This window comes from Agelaius phoeniceus, chromosome W (genome assembly GCF_051311805.1).
Source record: "Agelaius phoeniceus isolate bAgePho1 chromosome W, bAgePho1.hap1, whole genome shotgun sequence".
Classification (NCBI taxonomy): Eukaryota; Metazoa; Chordata; class Aves; order Passeriformes; family Icteridae; genus Agelaius; species Agelaius phoeniceus.
Genome location: NC_135301.1, coordinates 17502213 through 17519103, shown reverse-complemented (window position 1 = coordinate 17519103; position 16891 = coordinate 17502213). Strand labels below are relative to the sequence as shown.

Here is a 16891-nt window from a genome sequence, read left to right as displayed (position 1 = left end):
TGTTAGTTATAAATTCACTTTGTACTTCTAAGTTGAACCTGTTTTGCCCTTGGAGTGTTTTCTCCTGGTCCTCATTTCAACTCATGAAGCCTTCATTAATTTTTTTTTTCCTTTCCTCTGCCCAGCTGTAGCAGGGGAGGGCACGTGAGTGGCTATCTTGAGTGCCTGGTGTTTGGCCAGTGTCAAACCATGACAAGTGGTAAAGCTCATTAGAACAAATTCACAATAGAAATGCCTTTCGGTTTTTGTTTTTCCTGCAGGAATAGGAATACTAAACTTCTGATGTTTTAGGATTTCTTTCCTTCTGTATATTTTACTTTTTTCCCCCAGGTATTAAAGGGAGAAATAAACTCTCACAGCCTAAGGTAGACATAAACCTTATCTTACACTAAGGCAACAAATTAACTGTGCAGAAGACTTTTAAAATTCCAAATAGCTTGTACAGTTTCTTTACAAAAATATTTATTAGTAAATACATGATATTGTAATTATTACTATGTCTTAATGACAAAATATTTGAGAGCAAATAAAAATATTTTAATACATTAATGTTTAACATATATATTAAAATCATAGAATGATTTGGGTTGGAAGGGACCTTTAAGATCATCTAGTTCCAACCCCCCTGCCATGAGCAGAGACACCTTCAGATCCAACCTGGCCTTGAACACTTCCAGGGGTGGGGCATCCACAACTTCTCTGGGCAACCTGCTCTGGTGTCTCACCACCCTCAAAGTAAAGAATTTCTTTCTAATATCCAATCTAAACCGACCTCCTTTCAGTTTCAAGCCATTCCCCTTTGTCCTATCACTCCATGCTCTTGTGAAAAGTCCCTCTCCGGCTTGCCTGTAGGCCCCCTTTAGGTACTGGAAGGCTGCTATAAGGTCTCCCCGAAGCCTTCTCTTCTCCATGTTGAACAACTCCAACTCTCTCAGCCTGTTGTCCTAGGAGAGATGTTCCATCCCTCTGATCACCTTTGTGGCCCTCCTCTGGACTCGCTCTTGTTGATCCATGTCCTTTTTATGTTCAGGGTCCAAGATCTGAAAGTAGTACTCCAGGTAGGGTCTCACCAGAATGGAGTAGAGAGGGATAATCACCTCCCTCAACTTACTGGCTACACTTCTTTTGATGCAGCCTAGGATACAATTGGCTTTCTGGGCTGGAAGCACACTGATGTCTCATGTCAAGCTCCTTATCCATTAACATCTCCATGTCCTTCTCCTCAGGGCTGCTCTCAATCCATTTTCCATCAAGCAAGTATTTGTGCTTGGGATTGCCCCAACCCAGGTTCAGGACCTTGCACGTGACTTTGTTGAACTTCATGAGGTTCGCAGAGATCCACCTCTCAAACCTGTCAAGATCCCTCTGGATGGCATCCCTTCACTCCAGCATGTTGACCACAGCACACAGCTTGATGTTGTTGGCAAACTTGCTGAGGGTGGACTCGATCCCACTGTCCATGTCACTGAAAAAGATGGTAAAAAACAGTGCCGGTCCCAATACTGACCCCTGAAGAACACCACTTGTCATTAATCTCCACTTGGACATTGAGCTGTTGACCACAAGTCTGAAAGTGACCATCCAGCCAATTCCTTATCTACTGACTGCTCCACCCATCAAAACCACATCTCTCCAGTTTAGAGACCAGGATGTCAAATGCTTTGCACAAGTCCAGGTAGGTGATGTCAGCTGCTCTTCCCTCATCCACCACCTCTTTAATCCTGTCATCAAAGGCCACCAAATGCATCAGGCATGATTAGCTGATGATGTTGATAGTCACCTTTAACAGAGAACGCCAAACATAACAAGCAAAGCAGAAACTTTGTTTAGACAAATCATCCTGAAATGTCTAGTATCACCTAAATGGCTTCTGACAGAAGCATAATTGGCATTAGTCACTCACTGTCAAGTGTCCAATACAAAGGAAGACATTTAAAAACTTGCCAACAATTTCAAGGGCAATTGTGGTGGCTTCACCTTGGTTGAATGTCAGGTGCCAACCAAAGCCACTTTCTCACTTCCCTCCTCAGTTGGACAGAGGGGAGAAAATACAATGAAAGGTTCGTAAATTGAGATAAGGACAGGGAGAGATCATTCACCGATTGCCATCACAGGCAAAAAAGACTCAACTTGGGGATATTAATTGCATTTATTACCAATCAAATCAGAGAAAGATAATAAGTAAAACCAAATATTAAAAACATTTTCCCTCCACTCCTCTCTCCTTCCCAGGCTTAACTTTATTCCTGATTCTCTACCTCCTTCCCTCCAGCGGTTCAGGGAGACAGGGATTGGGGGTGAGGGTCAGTTCATCACGTGTCATTTCTGCTGCTTCCCCCTCAGGGAGTGGAGTCCTTCCCCTTCTTCACTGTAGGGTCCCTCCCACAGGAGCCAGTCCTCCACAAACTTCTTCAACATGAGTCCCTCCCACAGGTTGCAGTTCTTCATGAACTGCTCCAGCATGGGTCCCTTCCATGGGGTGCAGTCCTTCAGGAACAGGCTGCTCCAGCACGGGCTTCCCACAGGTTCACAGCCTTCTTTCTGGCAGTGGGTCTCCTCCATGGGCTGCAGGTGGATCTCTGCACCCCCTGGGGCCTCCATGGGCTGCAGGGGGACAGTCTGACATCACTATGGTCTTCACCATAGGATGCAGAAGAATCTCAGCTCTGGCACCTGGAGCACGTCCTTCCCCTCCTTCTGCGCTGACCTTGGTGTCTGCAGAGTTGTTCCTCTCCCATATTCTCCTCTCTTCTCTGGCCACAATTACTTCTGTGCAATAACTTTTTTTCCCTTCTTAAATGTGTTACTCCAGATGCATTGCTACCATTGCTGATCAGCTCAACATTGGCCAGTAGTGGGTCTGTCTTGGAGCTACCTGGCATTGGCTCTGCCAGACATAAGGTGAAGCTTCCAGCAGCATCTCACAGAAGCCACTCCTGTAGCTCCCTGCTACCAAAACCTTGCCATGCAAGCCCAGTACAGCAATACATTCAGATAAATATTTCAAGTGAAAAATTAGTGTGTCAAGTATTTTGGGGTCAAGCTTGGTTTGGTCTCAAGCAATAATGTGACTTCAAATATGTTAACAGTAATTAGAAAACAATAATGGACAGTTATCTGATTCTATATACCATGAATGTCATTGAATGGATTTAAGTTCGTATCCTTTACCTTGTCCTGACTATGGAATGACAAGTGCTACTGTTTCAACTTGCACATTCCATGAAATTCCATGTTTTAGACATCATTCAAAATAAACAGTGTTGATATAATTTGCCATGAATATAAAACCAGAAGTTAATACTGAAGATCAGAAAGGAAAAAACCCAAAAAACAAATACACAAAGTGATTAGTTTTATGCTTCTTTATAATAAGCAGCAAACAGTCAAACTTGGATAGATCTGAGGAAGAAGAAAATATATATGGCTCAATCTCTCATGACTAAAAACCTAAATATTTTCAATAATAAAAAGTCAAGAACAAAAGACTTAAGCATTTAATTGCCAGCTGGCCTTTGCTTTTTGAGCCTGGATTAATTCTACCTAATGTATCCTTAAAATACTGTTAAATTCAATAGCAAAACTAGGAGCCATGTTTCTGAATGCTTCTACCTTACAGAGAAAGAAAAAGGGTAAGACAACACAGAAATAAAATAAACATTCTTTGAGGGTGTGGACTGTAGAGAAAGTACACACATTTCAACTGGAGCAGGTAGGAGGAAAGAAAAGGAAGAGGGATGGGAGAAAGCTACTAGTAATGTTTTTAATTGTCATCATATCAGATGGTACTCTCCATTCAGTCTATTAAAATTAGATGGACTCTTCAAAACAAACCACAGCTGCTTATTTCTCAGAATATCCTGTCTTTATGGCAGGCAGCAAAAGCTGGACATTTAAAAATTATATTTCAGTATCTGCTGTGGAAACACCATGCAATCACATGAGAATTAATCTTGATTTGATGTCTTTCAGAATTACTTTGAATGACCTGAAAATTTCAGAGATGTGTTTATTTACACCTAATATTGCCTGCCCAAAGTCAACTCTAAGAGTTTGGGAAACCAGACCAGGAGAAGAGTGGTCAAATGAATTCCTGACTCTCCCAAAAGATTTCATTGCATCTTAAAGTAGTAGAATCTGGGAGTGGAATCTCTTAATAATTCCCAAGGACAGTACTGGTAACAGCTAGGAAGGACTGTAAAGGACGATGCATTACATTTGTACAGCATAAAACAAGTGATCACTAGGCTCAAAAAGTTGAAATATAAATGTAAACACAAGGTGTCATGGTTTAGGAATGGTATTCCCCAATTTAGTGTTCCCACTGAAAACACCCCAGACCATGTGCCACTGGCTCACTTTCCTCCCCCCTCCCCACATGGTGGGATGGAGAAGAGAATGGGAGGCACAAAATGGTAAAGATTACGGCTTGAGATAAGAACAATTTACTGTAAACTGCAATGAAATAAGAAAAATGAACAGCAAAGACAATACCAATAACCAGGACACCAGACTAATCACAATTTACCTCACAGACAATTCAACTGGATTATGTTAATAAAAAAAAATCAGGATTCACCTATATTGAGGAGAAACATGCTCTAATTAGAAGCACAAACACAAGGCCAAGCACTAAGGAGCTGACTGATCTACTGAAACTATATCCTGGGAGTCTGCTCTATATTTTAACAAAATTACTGAGACTCTAGACACATGCTCTACTGTTGTGAAAAAATAAGAAACAAGTTTGGCTTTCCTTTGTTTCTCCATTTTGGGTGTTATCCTTTATTTCTCAAGATGGAAATATTAATTCTGTTTCCCAGTTGAGGTAAACTTCAAAAACCTGGATACTTCAGTCAAATATATTTTTCTCCTCTTTTAAACCTACTTTACAGCAAATAAAGGCCTTTTGTTTTGGTAAGATCTGATTAGTGAGAGATGCTTCTGACCAAATAGCAAATGAGACCATATGCAATACGGATTTCATTTTACAATAAATGTGAGGTAGAGAGATAGAAAGAAATAGAAAAGAGTAAAGGGTGGAGAGAGAGAGAGAGAGAGAGAGAGAGAGAGAAATCAAGCAGAAGACAGTCACCACCCACGAATACAGCAGCATGCCATTGGTCCTTCTTCACTCTGGGCTTCTCAGTGGTGGGGGTCCCAGAATCGTTCTTCTGAGGGTACCATCTTTATACAGTCCAAGTTCCAAGTATCACAGAGTGGTCACAGATGCTGTTCCCATAACTTGGGGTGATATGTGTATGAGCAGTTGCTCTCTTTTCCACAGTGGGAATTATTGTCTGGATGCATTAACCAGGATGTGCTAACCAGATCTTGCCTCACCAGGCCTGGAATTAGTGCCTTCCTGTTGCAAATTCCTCCCTTTTGTGCTTAAGTCAAGTTCCCACTGTGGTGGCTTATCTTATGGCAAGTTCCTTCTGTGACCTTGTGCCATGGTTTAGGAATGGTACTTCCCAATTCAGTGCCCCCACCAACTCTCCAAACCACACACTGTTCTCTCTTGCTCCCCTGTTTTCACCTCCTCCTCCCCACTGTGGATGGCTGGAGAGGAGAGCTAGAGGCACAAAAAGCAAAGATCACGGGTTGAGATAAGAACAATTTACTGGAAACAACAATAAGATAAGAAAATGAACAGTAACAGCAACAATATTAATAACAGAATGTACAAGAAAAGAAATGATTCACATGGAAAAACTCCACGATAACAGACAATACCAGAAGGCTCCCTCTGCCATATTTTCTCTTCTGGAAGGAGCCCCTTCTCCCCATAAAAGAGCCCTTTCTCCTGCTCCCAGCAATGACATGAGATGATATAGAATAACCTCCGTACTCCAGTCATGCTCCCTCCTGGCTACTGAAAAAAATTAATTCTGTCCTGGCTGGAACCAGGACACCTTGACAGTGAGACAGGCAACTGTGCTCCTTGCACCTTTGTAGGCAGACAGGCAGGACAGAGGAAAACTAGCTTTTTCAAAGAAGCCACCACTTCTAAGTCATAACACCTGATTTGGTTTTCTAATTCCAGCTTCTTGTCACTTAACCTAGTTGTGCTTTTGATAGCTTTTTTCTCCCAGTTATTTTTTTAAAAAAATATTTTAATAAAATACAACAAACTCACTATAATTTTAATTTATATCATATTGCAAGGTCTTTCAGCAAGAAAAGAGCAAGAGAGTCCCTGCCTCCCGCTGCCTCACAGGAATCAGCATTTCAGCAGCATTGGAGCCACTCTACATGAGTTTCAAGCTACTGAGTGGGGGTTGAGTCTGCAAATGTCAGGAAGTTTCTTCCAGTGTTTCAGCAGCATTGGAGCCTTTTAGACAAAAATAGGTTATTCCAGGTTTTCTTTTTCCCTGCTCCTTTTGTTGTTTGGGGGTGGGGGGGAGTTCTGGAACTGCAGAGGCTTGGTTGCTGTTTTGTTTTCCTTTGTTCTCTCTCATGGCTGCACGGTCTGGAGAAGAGGGCTTCTCTGCCATTTTGTCTTTGTCCTCTGGGCCACATGGGCTGCCATGGTGGCTGCCACCTTGGCAAATGGGAGCTTCTCCACCATCTTGTCTTTGTCCTCTGGGCCACTAGGCTGTCCAGGTGGTAGCCATATTGATTTCTTTTTTCTCGGGGAGAGCGCCATGTAACTCAGCACCTTTGTATCTAGTGGTTATTGCTGTTTTCTTGTTTATTGCTGTTTTTTTTTTAGTAAACGGTTATTTTTTCACTTATCTCTTCATATTTGTCTCTTCTTATTGTTGAAAGGGAAGTGGTTAAAACTAAGGGGAGATAACATTTCAAAGTCTGCACCCCATAAAATTGTCTTAAACTAAGGTTGGTTTTGAAGTCTCCTAATAATGACTACCTGGTACACTTTCCTAATCTACACCTAAAATTAGGAAACATCCAGCAAATAATTCCATCACCACCTATGTTTGTCTTTCTCTTGCAACATGAGAAAGAGAGAAGGCCTTGACACTGTATAAGCACCATTCAGCAGTAACATCAGTGTTATCAACACTTTTCAGCACAAATCCAAAACATAGCACCAGGCCAGTTACTGCAAAGTTATTTAACTCAATCCTAGCCAAAACCAGTACAACTTCATAAATGTAATTCTGTACAGCTTAAATTTATGTATATCCTTTCAATCCCACAATTCCAATAATTCTTATCTTAAAAAAAACCCCAACAACCATCAACCGTCCCAATCAAAACCAAACAGTAACAGTTTCATAAAGCCATGAGTACATAAGAAAACTCTGTAAGGACACTTTTTTACCCACTAAAAAACAACAATACTCAAATTCAGTAACACCTCACCTGCATCAGCTCTGGACCGCTGACCTGGTGATTTTCCAAATGGGGTCTTCATTCATCTGTGTTTAAGTGAGCAGCAGAGCTGCTAGACTAGGGTCAAAATCCAGTTCTTCCCAACTCCCCAGATATCTTTATTCTCGTAATACAACAGCTACTTATTAATATACCATCCAATCATCAATTCGTTCTTCCTCAAATATAGGAGAAGCACTTTCAGTTATATCACTCTGAAAAACAAATCAGAAAAGATAGCCTGATTTGAGATTTGGTTAAAATAAACAATGAAGTGAAACAGAATATTTTTTCTTTCATGTTCAATGAGAAGTCTCTTCATATTCTGTTATACTGGATGCATTCCATACTATGAACTAATTTTCAGAACTCCCATACTACATTTGAAAATTATAATGAAAACACCAGTAGAGAGAGCATGAAAGCATAGGATTCTCACCCCCCCCCAAGTTACAAAGCAGCTATTCCTGTTTTAAAAAAATTATTGTATTTCAGGGACAAAACTCCATATTTCCTCTGAAAGTTTCTATAATAGTTTTCAGCTTAGTCTGTACCACCTTTATGCTTACACAGATGGTTACTGTGAGAGATGCAAGGCATGGAAGGTAAACATTCTTGTCTGCATTACAGCACCCATCTGTCAATAGACTTGAACAAAAAAAAAAAAAAAAGCCAAGTGGGATTTTTCCACCTTCTGTGGAAAAAAAACCTACAAACAATGCGTGGCATGGTGCAGAAGTTTGCATGGCAGACCACGAGGAAGGGTGTGCAGGGAGAGCACTGAGGCTCTGCAGCTGGAGTAGTTAGCTGAGTTGATGGCCATCACCCTTGCCAAGGGAGCACAGATATGGTTTCGACTTAGACAGAATCTGTTTCCTCTATGCACACCAGAAAGGATGCGGCAACCCAAATGGAGTGTTCACAAAAACACACAGCCATCCAGGTCTTAGGCTGCAAGGAGTGCCAGAGTCGGGCGCTGCTCCTAGAGGGTATCCTAGGGTGATGTTATGATGCTTGTATCCCCAACCGGGTGTTCTGTTTATGCTGGATATTACATTCTATGCCTTCAAGACTGGCTCTGAGAGTGAAGGCGGGGAGAAGAAGAAGCACAGAGTTTTGTTATCAGCCTGCTCTCAGTCCTCCACTGTGGTGTCTGGGCATGGATGAGGCAGAACACCGCGCTCCATCGTTTTTTAGTTAGTTTAGCTAGCTGAGGCAGAGAAGTTCCCTGGACTGTTTTTCTTTCCATTTTTTTTTTTTTTTTTGGAACCATTCGAACCTGCTCTGGACCGGGACCTGGGGAAACACTGAGAGCTTGCACTTTGTAGCCTACCAGGGCCTACTCTGGGCAGCAGCCTTTCCCAGTGCCGGAGGGACTGAAAACAGAGCGACCACCCACAGGAGAGACTTTCTGAATTTGTCATCTCTTTAGAGCAATGAATGAGTTTTGTCATCTGGTATTTTTCATTTTTTGTGTTGGGGAGTGCTTTGCCTGATAAATAAACAGGTTTTTTCCACTTCTCTCTGAGTAAATTCTTCCCGAACCGGTTGGGGGGGAGGGGCCATGTGGGTTTGCTTTGTGGGGTGGCCCTTTTGGAGGTTTTCTCCCAAATTTGCCCTAAACCAGAACACAGGGCAACAGAGAAAACAGCTGTGTGAGGTGCAATCAGGTCAACAATCTGCTCAGCCCAGTGGCAGAGCTGAGAGAAGTAGAAAGGCTAAGAAGTATTAGGGACTCTGAGGAGATTGACCAGTGGAGTGGGACTCTACCATGCCTTAGACAGATGACCCACCATCTACTTCACAAGTAGCAATAGATATCCTACCCTCTCCCCACCAGGAAGAAGGAGGGGACTGTGGAGATGGAGGGGTGTAGAAATGGGTTTCTACTCAGGATGGCAGGCAAATCCCCTCCTGAGCTACTTCACCTTCCCAGATGCCCTTATACAATAGTTATGACCCCTGGAATCTGAGGACCAGGGAAATGAGAATGTGGATGAAAGTCCATCCAGGCTGGAGGGGTTGCCTAGGGCAGGGCAGCCTGCCTACTGCATCATGACCTCCTCACTTAAAAAAAAAAGAAGGGTTGTAGTAGTAAAGTGGTAGTCATTGATGACTCTTTTAAAAGGAACAAAGGGCCCAATATGCTGACTGGACCCAACCCATAGGGAAGTATGCTGCCTTCCTGGGGCCTGGGTAAGGGACATCACCAAGATACTTCCCAGCATGGTACGTCCCACTATTACCTGTTACTGCTTTTTCAGGTGGGCAGTGACAAAGTACCAGCAAGAAGGCTGCAGACAACCAAGAGGGACCTCAGGACCTTGGGACAACTGGTCGAAGGATCTGGAGCACAAGTTGTGTTCTCTTCTGTCCTGCCAGTTCCCTGCAGGGAATGATGGGGCGATAAACAGGAAAATCATGCAGATGAACACCTGGCTTTGAGACTGGTGTTACCATTAGAATTTTGGGGGTTGGGTTTTGATCATGGGTCAGTTTACATGACACCAAGCCTGCTGGCAACAGATGGGGTCCATCCATCTCAAAGGGGGAAAAAAAAAGATTTTAGCTCAGGAGTTAGCAGGGCTCAGTGAGACAGCTTTAAACTACATTTGAAGGGGATGTGGACAAAACCAGGCTCAACAGAGATAAGCCTGGGGGTACCATGCAAATGTTTGAGGGACAGTGTGCTACCAAGGTCCTTCAGTCTGCCATATCAGTGGAGGTAGGGGATGGAGATCCATGCAAAAGTAAGGATGCAAGGGTTAATGATGTGTTAAAAATCCCAGAAGTACCTGAGAATGGTCACATGAATAAGAGCTTCTCCCCACAAAAAGGCAATAGGGTTATTAGCCCAACTAAAGTGAGTTTACACCAATGCACACAGCATGGGCAACAAACAGGGGGAACTGGAAACTATTGCACATCAGGAAAACTATGACAGTTGCCACCACAGAAACATGGTGGGATGATTTGCACGACTGGACTGATGCAAAGGATGGCTATAAACTCTTCAGAAGGGATAGGCAAGGAAGGAGAGGCAGTGGGCTAGCCCTGTATGTTAGGGAGTGTTTTGATTCTTTGGAGCTTGATAATGTGTTATGACCTTGTTCTTGTTAATAGATCCCTTGGGGTGGATTAGAGGGACAATGAATGACTGGTGTATATATATGAGTTTTCCACCTGAGCCTTATCGAGAGGGAGGACATTGACATGATAAAAAGCATTATCCCACCACACAGGATCTGCTTCTTATGGGCCTTTTCCCTTATCTGGCTTAAAACCCAGCTTGTTAACAACATTAGTCACAGGTTATCCAGTACACAATTGCAGGGCTCAACAAGTTTATCTAAACAAAGGTCAGTTTGTAGTGGTCATCCTCTGGTGGTAAATGTGCACCCCCTCTGCACCTGGGCTGTTTTTTGCAGAGCAGAGGCTTTGCCACCACATACCCAAAAACTCTCCTCCTCACCTTCGGTTGGGGGGTACAAACCTGCTCTCAGCAAAGCACTCTGCTGCTTTTGCAAATGGCCGATTGAGTAATTAGCCGTTATCATTTCAGTCTCTCACATGATGGTATTATAGAATCGAGTGTTTATCAGTAAGTGTACTGGGGTTTTATGGCCAGGTTTTGGTAGCTCCTGGCAGAGACTTGCAGTCCCATGGAGGGAGGAGCCCATGCCGGTGCAGGTTTCCTGGTAGGACTTGTGACCCTGTGGGGGATCCACACTGAAGAAGCTGTGCCTGAATGACTGCATTCCATGGGAAGAGTGACCCACATTGCAGCAATTTGGGGAGGACTGTTGCTCGTGGGATGGACTCACGCAGGAGAAGTTCATAGAGAACTGTTTCCTGTGGGAGAGACCCCACATTGGAACAAGAGAAGGACTCCTCTCCCTGAGCAGCAGCAGAAACAACTTGTGATGAACTGAGTATAATCCTCATTCCCTGTCTCCCTGTGCTGCTTGGGGGGAGGAGGTAGAGCTTGGGAAGCAGGGAGGGATGTGGGGAAGGTGTTTTTAAGATCTTATTTTACTTCTCATTGTCCTACTCTGATTTTATGAGTAATAAATTAAATTAATACCTCAAATTTGAGTGTTTTGCCCATGACAGTATTTGGTGAGTGATCTCCCCCAGACATTCTCTCAACCCATGAATCCTTTTTTTATATTTTGTGTCTCCTGTCTGGTTACAGAGGGGAGTGATAGAGCAGCTTTGGTGGGTGTCTGGCATCCAGCCAGAGTCAATCCACTACAGTAAGAATCAGGGAGAAGGCTAAGAAGGCAGATGTCCTGGTGAGAGTGTTATAGATCACCCAAGTAGGATGAAGAGGCAGATGAAATATTCTGTAAGCAGCTGGGGGAAATCTTGTGATTGTTGGACCTTATTCTCATGGGAGACTTCAACCTACCAGATGTCTTCTGGAAATACAACAGAGCAGAGAGGAAACAGTCCAGGAGGTTTCTGGAGTGAATGGAAGAGAACTTCCTGACACAGCTGGTAAATGAGACAACCAGGGAAGGTGCCCTGCTGGACCTGCTGTTTGTAAATACAGAAGGACTGCTCAGGGTGAAAATCAGAGGCCATCTTGGGCAAAGCAATCAAGAAATTATAGTTTTCAATTATTAAAGAAATAAGGAGAGATGTCAACATAACTGCCACCTTAGACTTCTGGAGGGCAGACTTTGGCCTATTTAGGAGACTTGTTGAGAGAGTCGCTTGGGAGGCAGTCCTTAAGGGCAAAATAGTCCAGGAAGGCTGGATGTGCTTTAAGAAGGAAATCTTAAAGGAGCAGGAGCAGGCTGTCCCCATGCTGAAAGATGAACCAGCACAGAAGACAACTAGCATGGCAGAACAGAGAGCTTTGTCTCTGGCCACTGCTGTAAAAGACAACAAAAAGTGTTTCGACAAATACATCAGCAACAAAAGCAGGGAGAAGAAGAATTTCCATCCTTTTTTGGATGAGGGGGGAAACATAATAAGAAAGGATGAGGAAAAGGCTGAAGTACTGAATGTCTTCTTTGCCTCAATCTTTAGTACGACCAGTTGTCCTCAGGGTACCCAGCCTCCTGAGCTGGAAGACAGAGATGGGGAGCAGAATAAAGCCCCCATAATCCAGGAGGCAATGGTCAGTGACCTGCAGTGCCACTTAGACCTCCACAAGTCGATGGGGGTAGATGAGATTCACTCAAGGGTACTGAGGGAGCTGGCTGAAGTGCTTACCAAGCCACTTTCAATCATTTACCAGCAGCCCTGGTCAACCAGGGAGGTTCTGGGTTGTAGCAGCCACAGGGCCTGCAAGGCCTCCCTGGCGGTCAGTTGCCTAAGATAAGAAATTCCTAGTCATGATGACTGGGCCAAAAAAGCCCCTCTTCCACCTCTGGACCCTCGTTATCTCTCTGTAAGACGACAGGTCATATTCGCCTCGACCCTAACTATTGGACTGTTTCTCAAAACTCCTATACCCTATATAAACACCTACTTCTGCCCAGTTCTGCAGAAGAGCTGTCACTGTGACCCTTCACAGAAGCTGCCAATAAAGACACCTCAGTGGAACCTCATACGGCACTTCTCTCTCCCTGCATCTGCCGAAGCACTTAGCAAGCAAAGAGCTGAAATCACTAAAGAGCCGAATTCACCAAAGAGCTGATCTCACTTAAGAGCTGAGCTGCTTGCTAAGATTGCCTGCAGCTGAGAGCCTGCCTGAGGGACCTGGACAGGTTGTGATTAGCAGGACTTCGCTATCTAGACACCTACGGCAGCTGGGGTTAGAGAGACCCCGAAAACCCCACCGTAATAAAACCGGGTGACTGGAAATTAGCAAATGTGACACCTATCTATAAGAAGGGTCAAAAGGGGGATCTGGGGAACAACAGGCCTGTCAACCTGACCTCTGTGCCGGGGAAGGGCATGGAGCAGATCATCTTGAATACCATCATGTGATACATACAGGACAACCAGGGGATCAGGGCCAGCCAGCATGGGTTTATGAAAGGCAGGACCTGCTTGACAAACCTGATCTCCTTCTATGACAAAGTCACCTGCTTAGTAGATGACAGAAAAGCTGTAGATATTGTCCACCTAGACTTCACTAAAGCCTTTGCCACCATTTCCCACAGCATTTTCCTGGAGAAATTGGCTTCCCATGGCTTGGACAGGTGAACTCTTCGCTGGGTAAAAATCTGGCTGGATGGCCAGGCCCAGAGAGTGGTGGTGAATGGAGTTACAACCAGCTGGAAGTCAGTCATGAGTGGTGTTCCCCAGGGCTCAGTATTGGGGACAGTTCTGTTTAACATGTTCAATGAGGACCTGGGTGAGGGGATCAAGTGCACCCTAAGCAAGTTCACAGAAGACACAAAGTTGGGCAAGAGTGTTGATTTGCTGGAGAGGGATCTGGCTTTTGCTCATTCACTTGACAGTGATTTTTTAAGCAATCTCAAACACTCTTGTTCATAACAATTGGCTAGATTGATGAGCTGAGGCTGACCACATGGAGTTCAATAAGTTGAAGTGCTGAGTCCTGCACTTGGGTCATGACAACCCCATGCAGTGCTGCAAGTTTGGGGAAGAATGTCTGGAAAGATGCCCAGCAGAAAAGGATGTGGAAGTGTTGGTTGACAGCTGGCTGAACATGACCCAGCAGTGTGCCAAGGTGGACAAGAAGGCAAATGACATCCTGACTTGTATTGAAAATAGAGAGGCCAGCAGGACTATGGAAGTGATTGTCCCCTTGTAGTTGGCACTGGTGGGGCCACACCCCAACTACTGTGTTCAGTTCTGGGCCCCTCACTTCAAAAAGATCATTGAGGTGCTGAAGCACATCCAGAGAAGGGCAACAAAGCTGGTGAAGTGTCTGGAGCACATCTTGGTCTTGAGGGGAAGCCATAAGAGGAGCAGCTGAGATCACTTGGTCTGTTCAGCCTGGAGAAGAGGAGACTGAGAGGAGACTTTATTGCAGTCTACAACTTCCTCATGAAGGGAAGAGGAGGGGCAGACACTGATCTCTTCTCTCTGGTGACCAGTCACAAGACACAGGGGAATGGCCTCAAGTTGTGTCAGGGGAGGTTTAGGTCATATATTAGAAAAAGTTTCTTCACCCAGAGGGTGGTTGAACACTGGAAAAGGCTCCCCAGGGAAGTGGCCACAGTACCAAGCCAGCCAGATTTCAAGAAGCTTTTGGACAATACTCTTGGGCACATGGTTTGACTATTGGGGATGGTCCTGTACAGGGCCAGGTATTGGACTCGATGAGCCTTGTGGTTCCCTTCCAAGTTAGCATATTCTGTGATTCTGTTGTTTAGCCTGGAGAAAAGGAAGCTCAGGGGAAACCTTATTGCTCTCTACAATTACCTGAAAGGTGGTGGTATGAGGTGGGTGTTGGTCTCTTCTCCCAGGTAACAAGTGACAAGACAAGAGGAAACAGCCTCAAGTTGCACCAGGGGAAGTTTAGATTAGATATGAGAAAAAAATCTTTTCACTGAAAGAGTTGTCAAGCATTGGAATAGGCTGCCCAGGGAAGTGTTTGAGTCACCATCCCTGAAAGTGTTCAAAAAACCATGTGGATATGGCATTTGAGGACATGGTTTAGTGGAGAACATGGTGCTAGTGCTAGGTTGAAGGCTGGACTTGTGGTCTTAGAGGTCTTTTCCAACCTTAATGATTCTATGATTCTAAAGGAAAAACCCCAAATACAGTTATTACATTTGACATTGAGATCCTGGACAAATGGTCTAAATTATAAGAATATCACACTATATCCAGTTCAAGGACCCAGAGTTTGGAGATATTTCACTAGGACTTGCATCTTCAAAAGCTTTGTATTACTGGGAGAGAGATCAATTTTGAAGCTAACTCTATGCATCCTACAACGAAGGGTAATCTTTGTCTCAAACATTCACATACATATATATGTATAAGTATACATGGTATCTTAAAAAAAATAAAATCCACATATGAAAACAACCATAAAATGTGAGACTTCCCAAAGGTTTAACATCTCCAGAACACTAGTGCCATATCACTGAAATTGACTACCCAAGTTCAGCTGTTTGGAAATTAAGCACTGAAGGGGGTAATTTTTTCCCATGTATCAAGAACTATTTTTTTCATATCTAGAATTGAACCTCTACTTCTTGGAAGTATGCAATGAAGGAACTTTTTCATGCACTTATAAATCCTACTGCAACCAAAGGATTCTTCCAGATATTCTAGTAGCCTACAAATTATGGCCATGACACCCAATCTCCATCTGACTGGCTTAATATTTTGTTAGCCTTAAGAATACAGCAGAAATTCCATACCCAACATGAATGTGGGATTTTGTCTTTAAAGGAGTGGCAGCCTCCATAAGTAGCATATGACATCTAATTCCAAGGGATGACTATGAACAGCACTGCATTTACAAGTATCAAAGACTTCAATCAGTGGGTCACTAGTGAAAACACAGAGAATAAACAGCAAACTGTTTTATTGGGTTTTGGGAGAGGGGGTGCTGCAGGGGTGGTTTTTGTGAGAAGATACCAGAAGCTGCTCATATGTCTCTGACAGAAGGGGAAAAATTGCTGCACAGCAGAAGCTGAAAGAGAGGAGTGAGAATATATGAGAAACAGCCCTGCAGAGACCAAAGTCAGTGAAGAAGGAGGGGGAGGAGGTCTTCCGGGTGCTAGAGCAGATGTATCCTCCATGCATACACAACTGTTTACAGCGAAAGAGAAAGAACCATACCAGTAATTCAGGTGGGCATTTTACCATATGAATCTAAAAGGTGAAACACATTTTATAATCACCAAGAACTTTATCTAGTACAGCTGAAAGCAAGTAAAAATATCCGTAACAAATATGACACATAAGCTTTTATATACATTAAACAATTGAGAATTTCAAGGTATACAGAATGAATAGAATCACCAGTATTCATAGAAAACACAAACAAACAGGTTTTCCTATTTTATATTTAAAGCTAGTAAATTAGACTGTCAGTTATAGACAGCTAGAAAGGAAATCCATTCTTATTCCAAGTACACATTGATTTTTGAATAAGAAAGGGAGGAAGATAGATCCCATTTCCATTCTATGGGTAGGCAGCCATATAATATCCTTTCAGATCTGCTTGCTACTTATTGCTTAGCTGAAACAAGTTGAAACAGCATATATGTAAGCATATGGCTACTAACTACACATTACTCTCTTCCCTGTTCTCTGCAGCTGAAGTTTTCAGATGAGAATTTGTTCCTTTAGTATTTTCTCATTTCCAATAGTACTCTTCTTCAAATTTGAGACACGTCTTTTTTCCTCTACATAGAGGGCAACTTGCAACAACAAGAACTACTGTTATTAAAAATGCTTCAGGTATTGTCAGTACCCTTCTAGAAGCAGAATGTTCCAGCTGCAAAGAATACACTGAACATCTGGACAGATTTTCCAGAAACTAAACATCTGCCTCTCATGCTGTTGTTTTTTTATAGGACCTAAGCATTTAAAAACTATTCTCTGATTTCTTTACAAGCATATCTATTTCTAGAAGGCCTTTAGAAGCAACACAAGCAGCTAGCAT

General features: G+C 43.3%; 1 protein-coding gene across 1 annotated transcript in view; it reads right to left on the bottom strand.

Annotated features, from left to right (window-relative positions):
• LOC129132435 (spindlin-Z-like) overlaps positions 1-7539 on the bottom strand; it is a 39698-nt gene extending 32159 nt beyond the window's left edge. Inside the window, exon 1 of the mRNA XM_054651510.2 lies at positions 7330-7539. Coding sequence (XP_054507485.1) covers positions 7330-7381 — 52 coding nt within the window. The 5' untranslated portion in view covers positions 7382-7539. The remainder of the gene's footprint in view (positions 1-7329) is intronic.
• Between the last annotated feature and the right edge of the window lie 9352 nt (positions 7540-16891).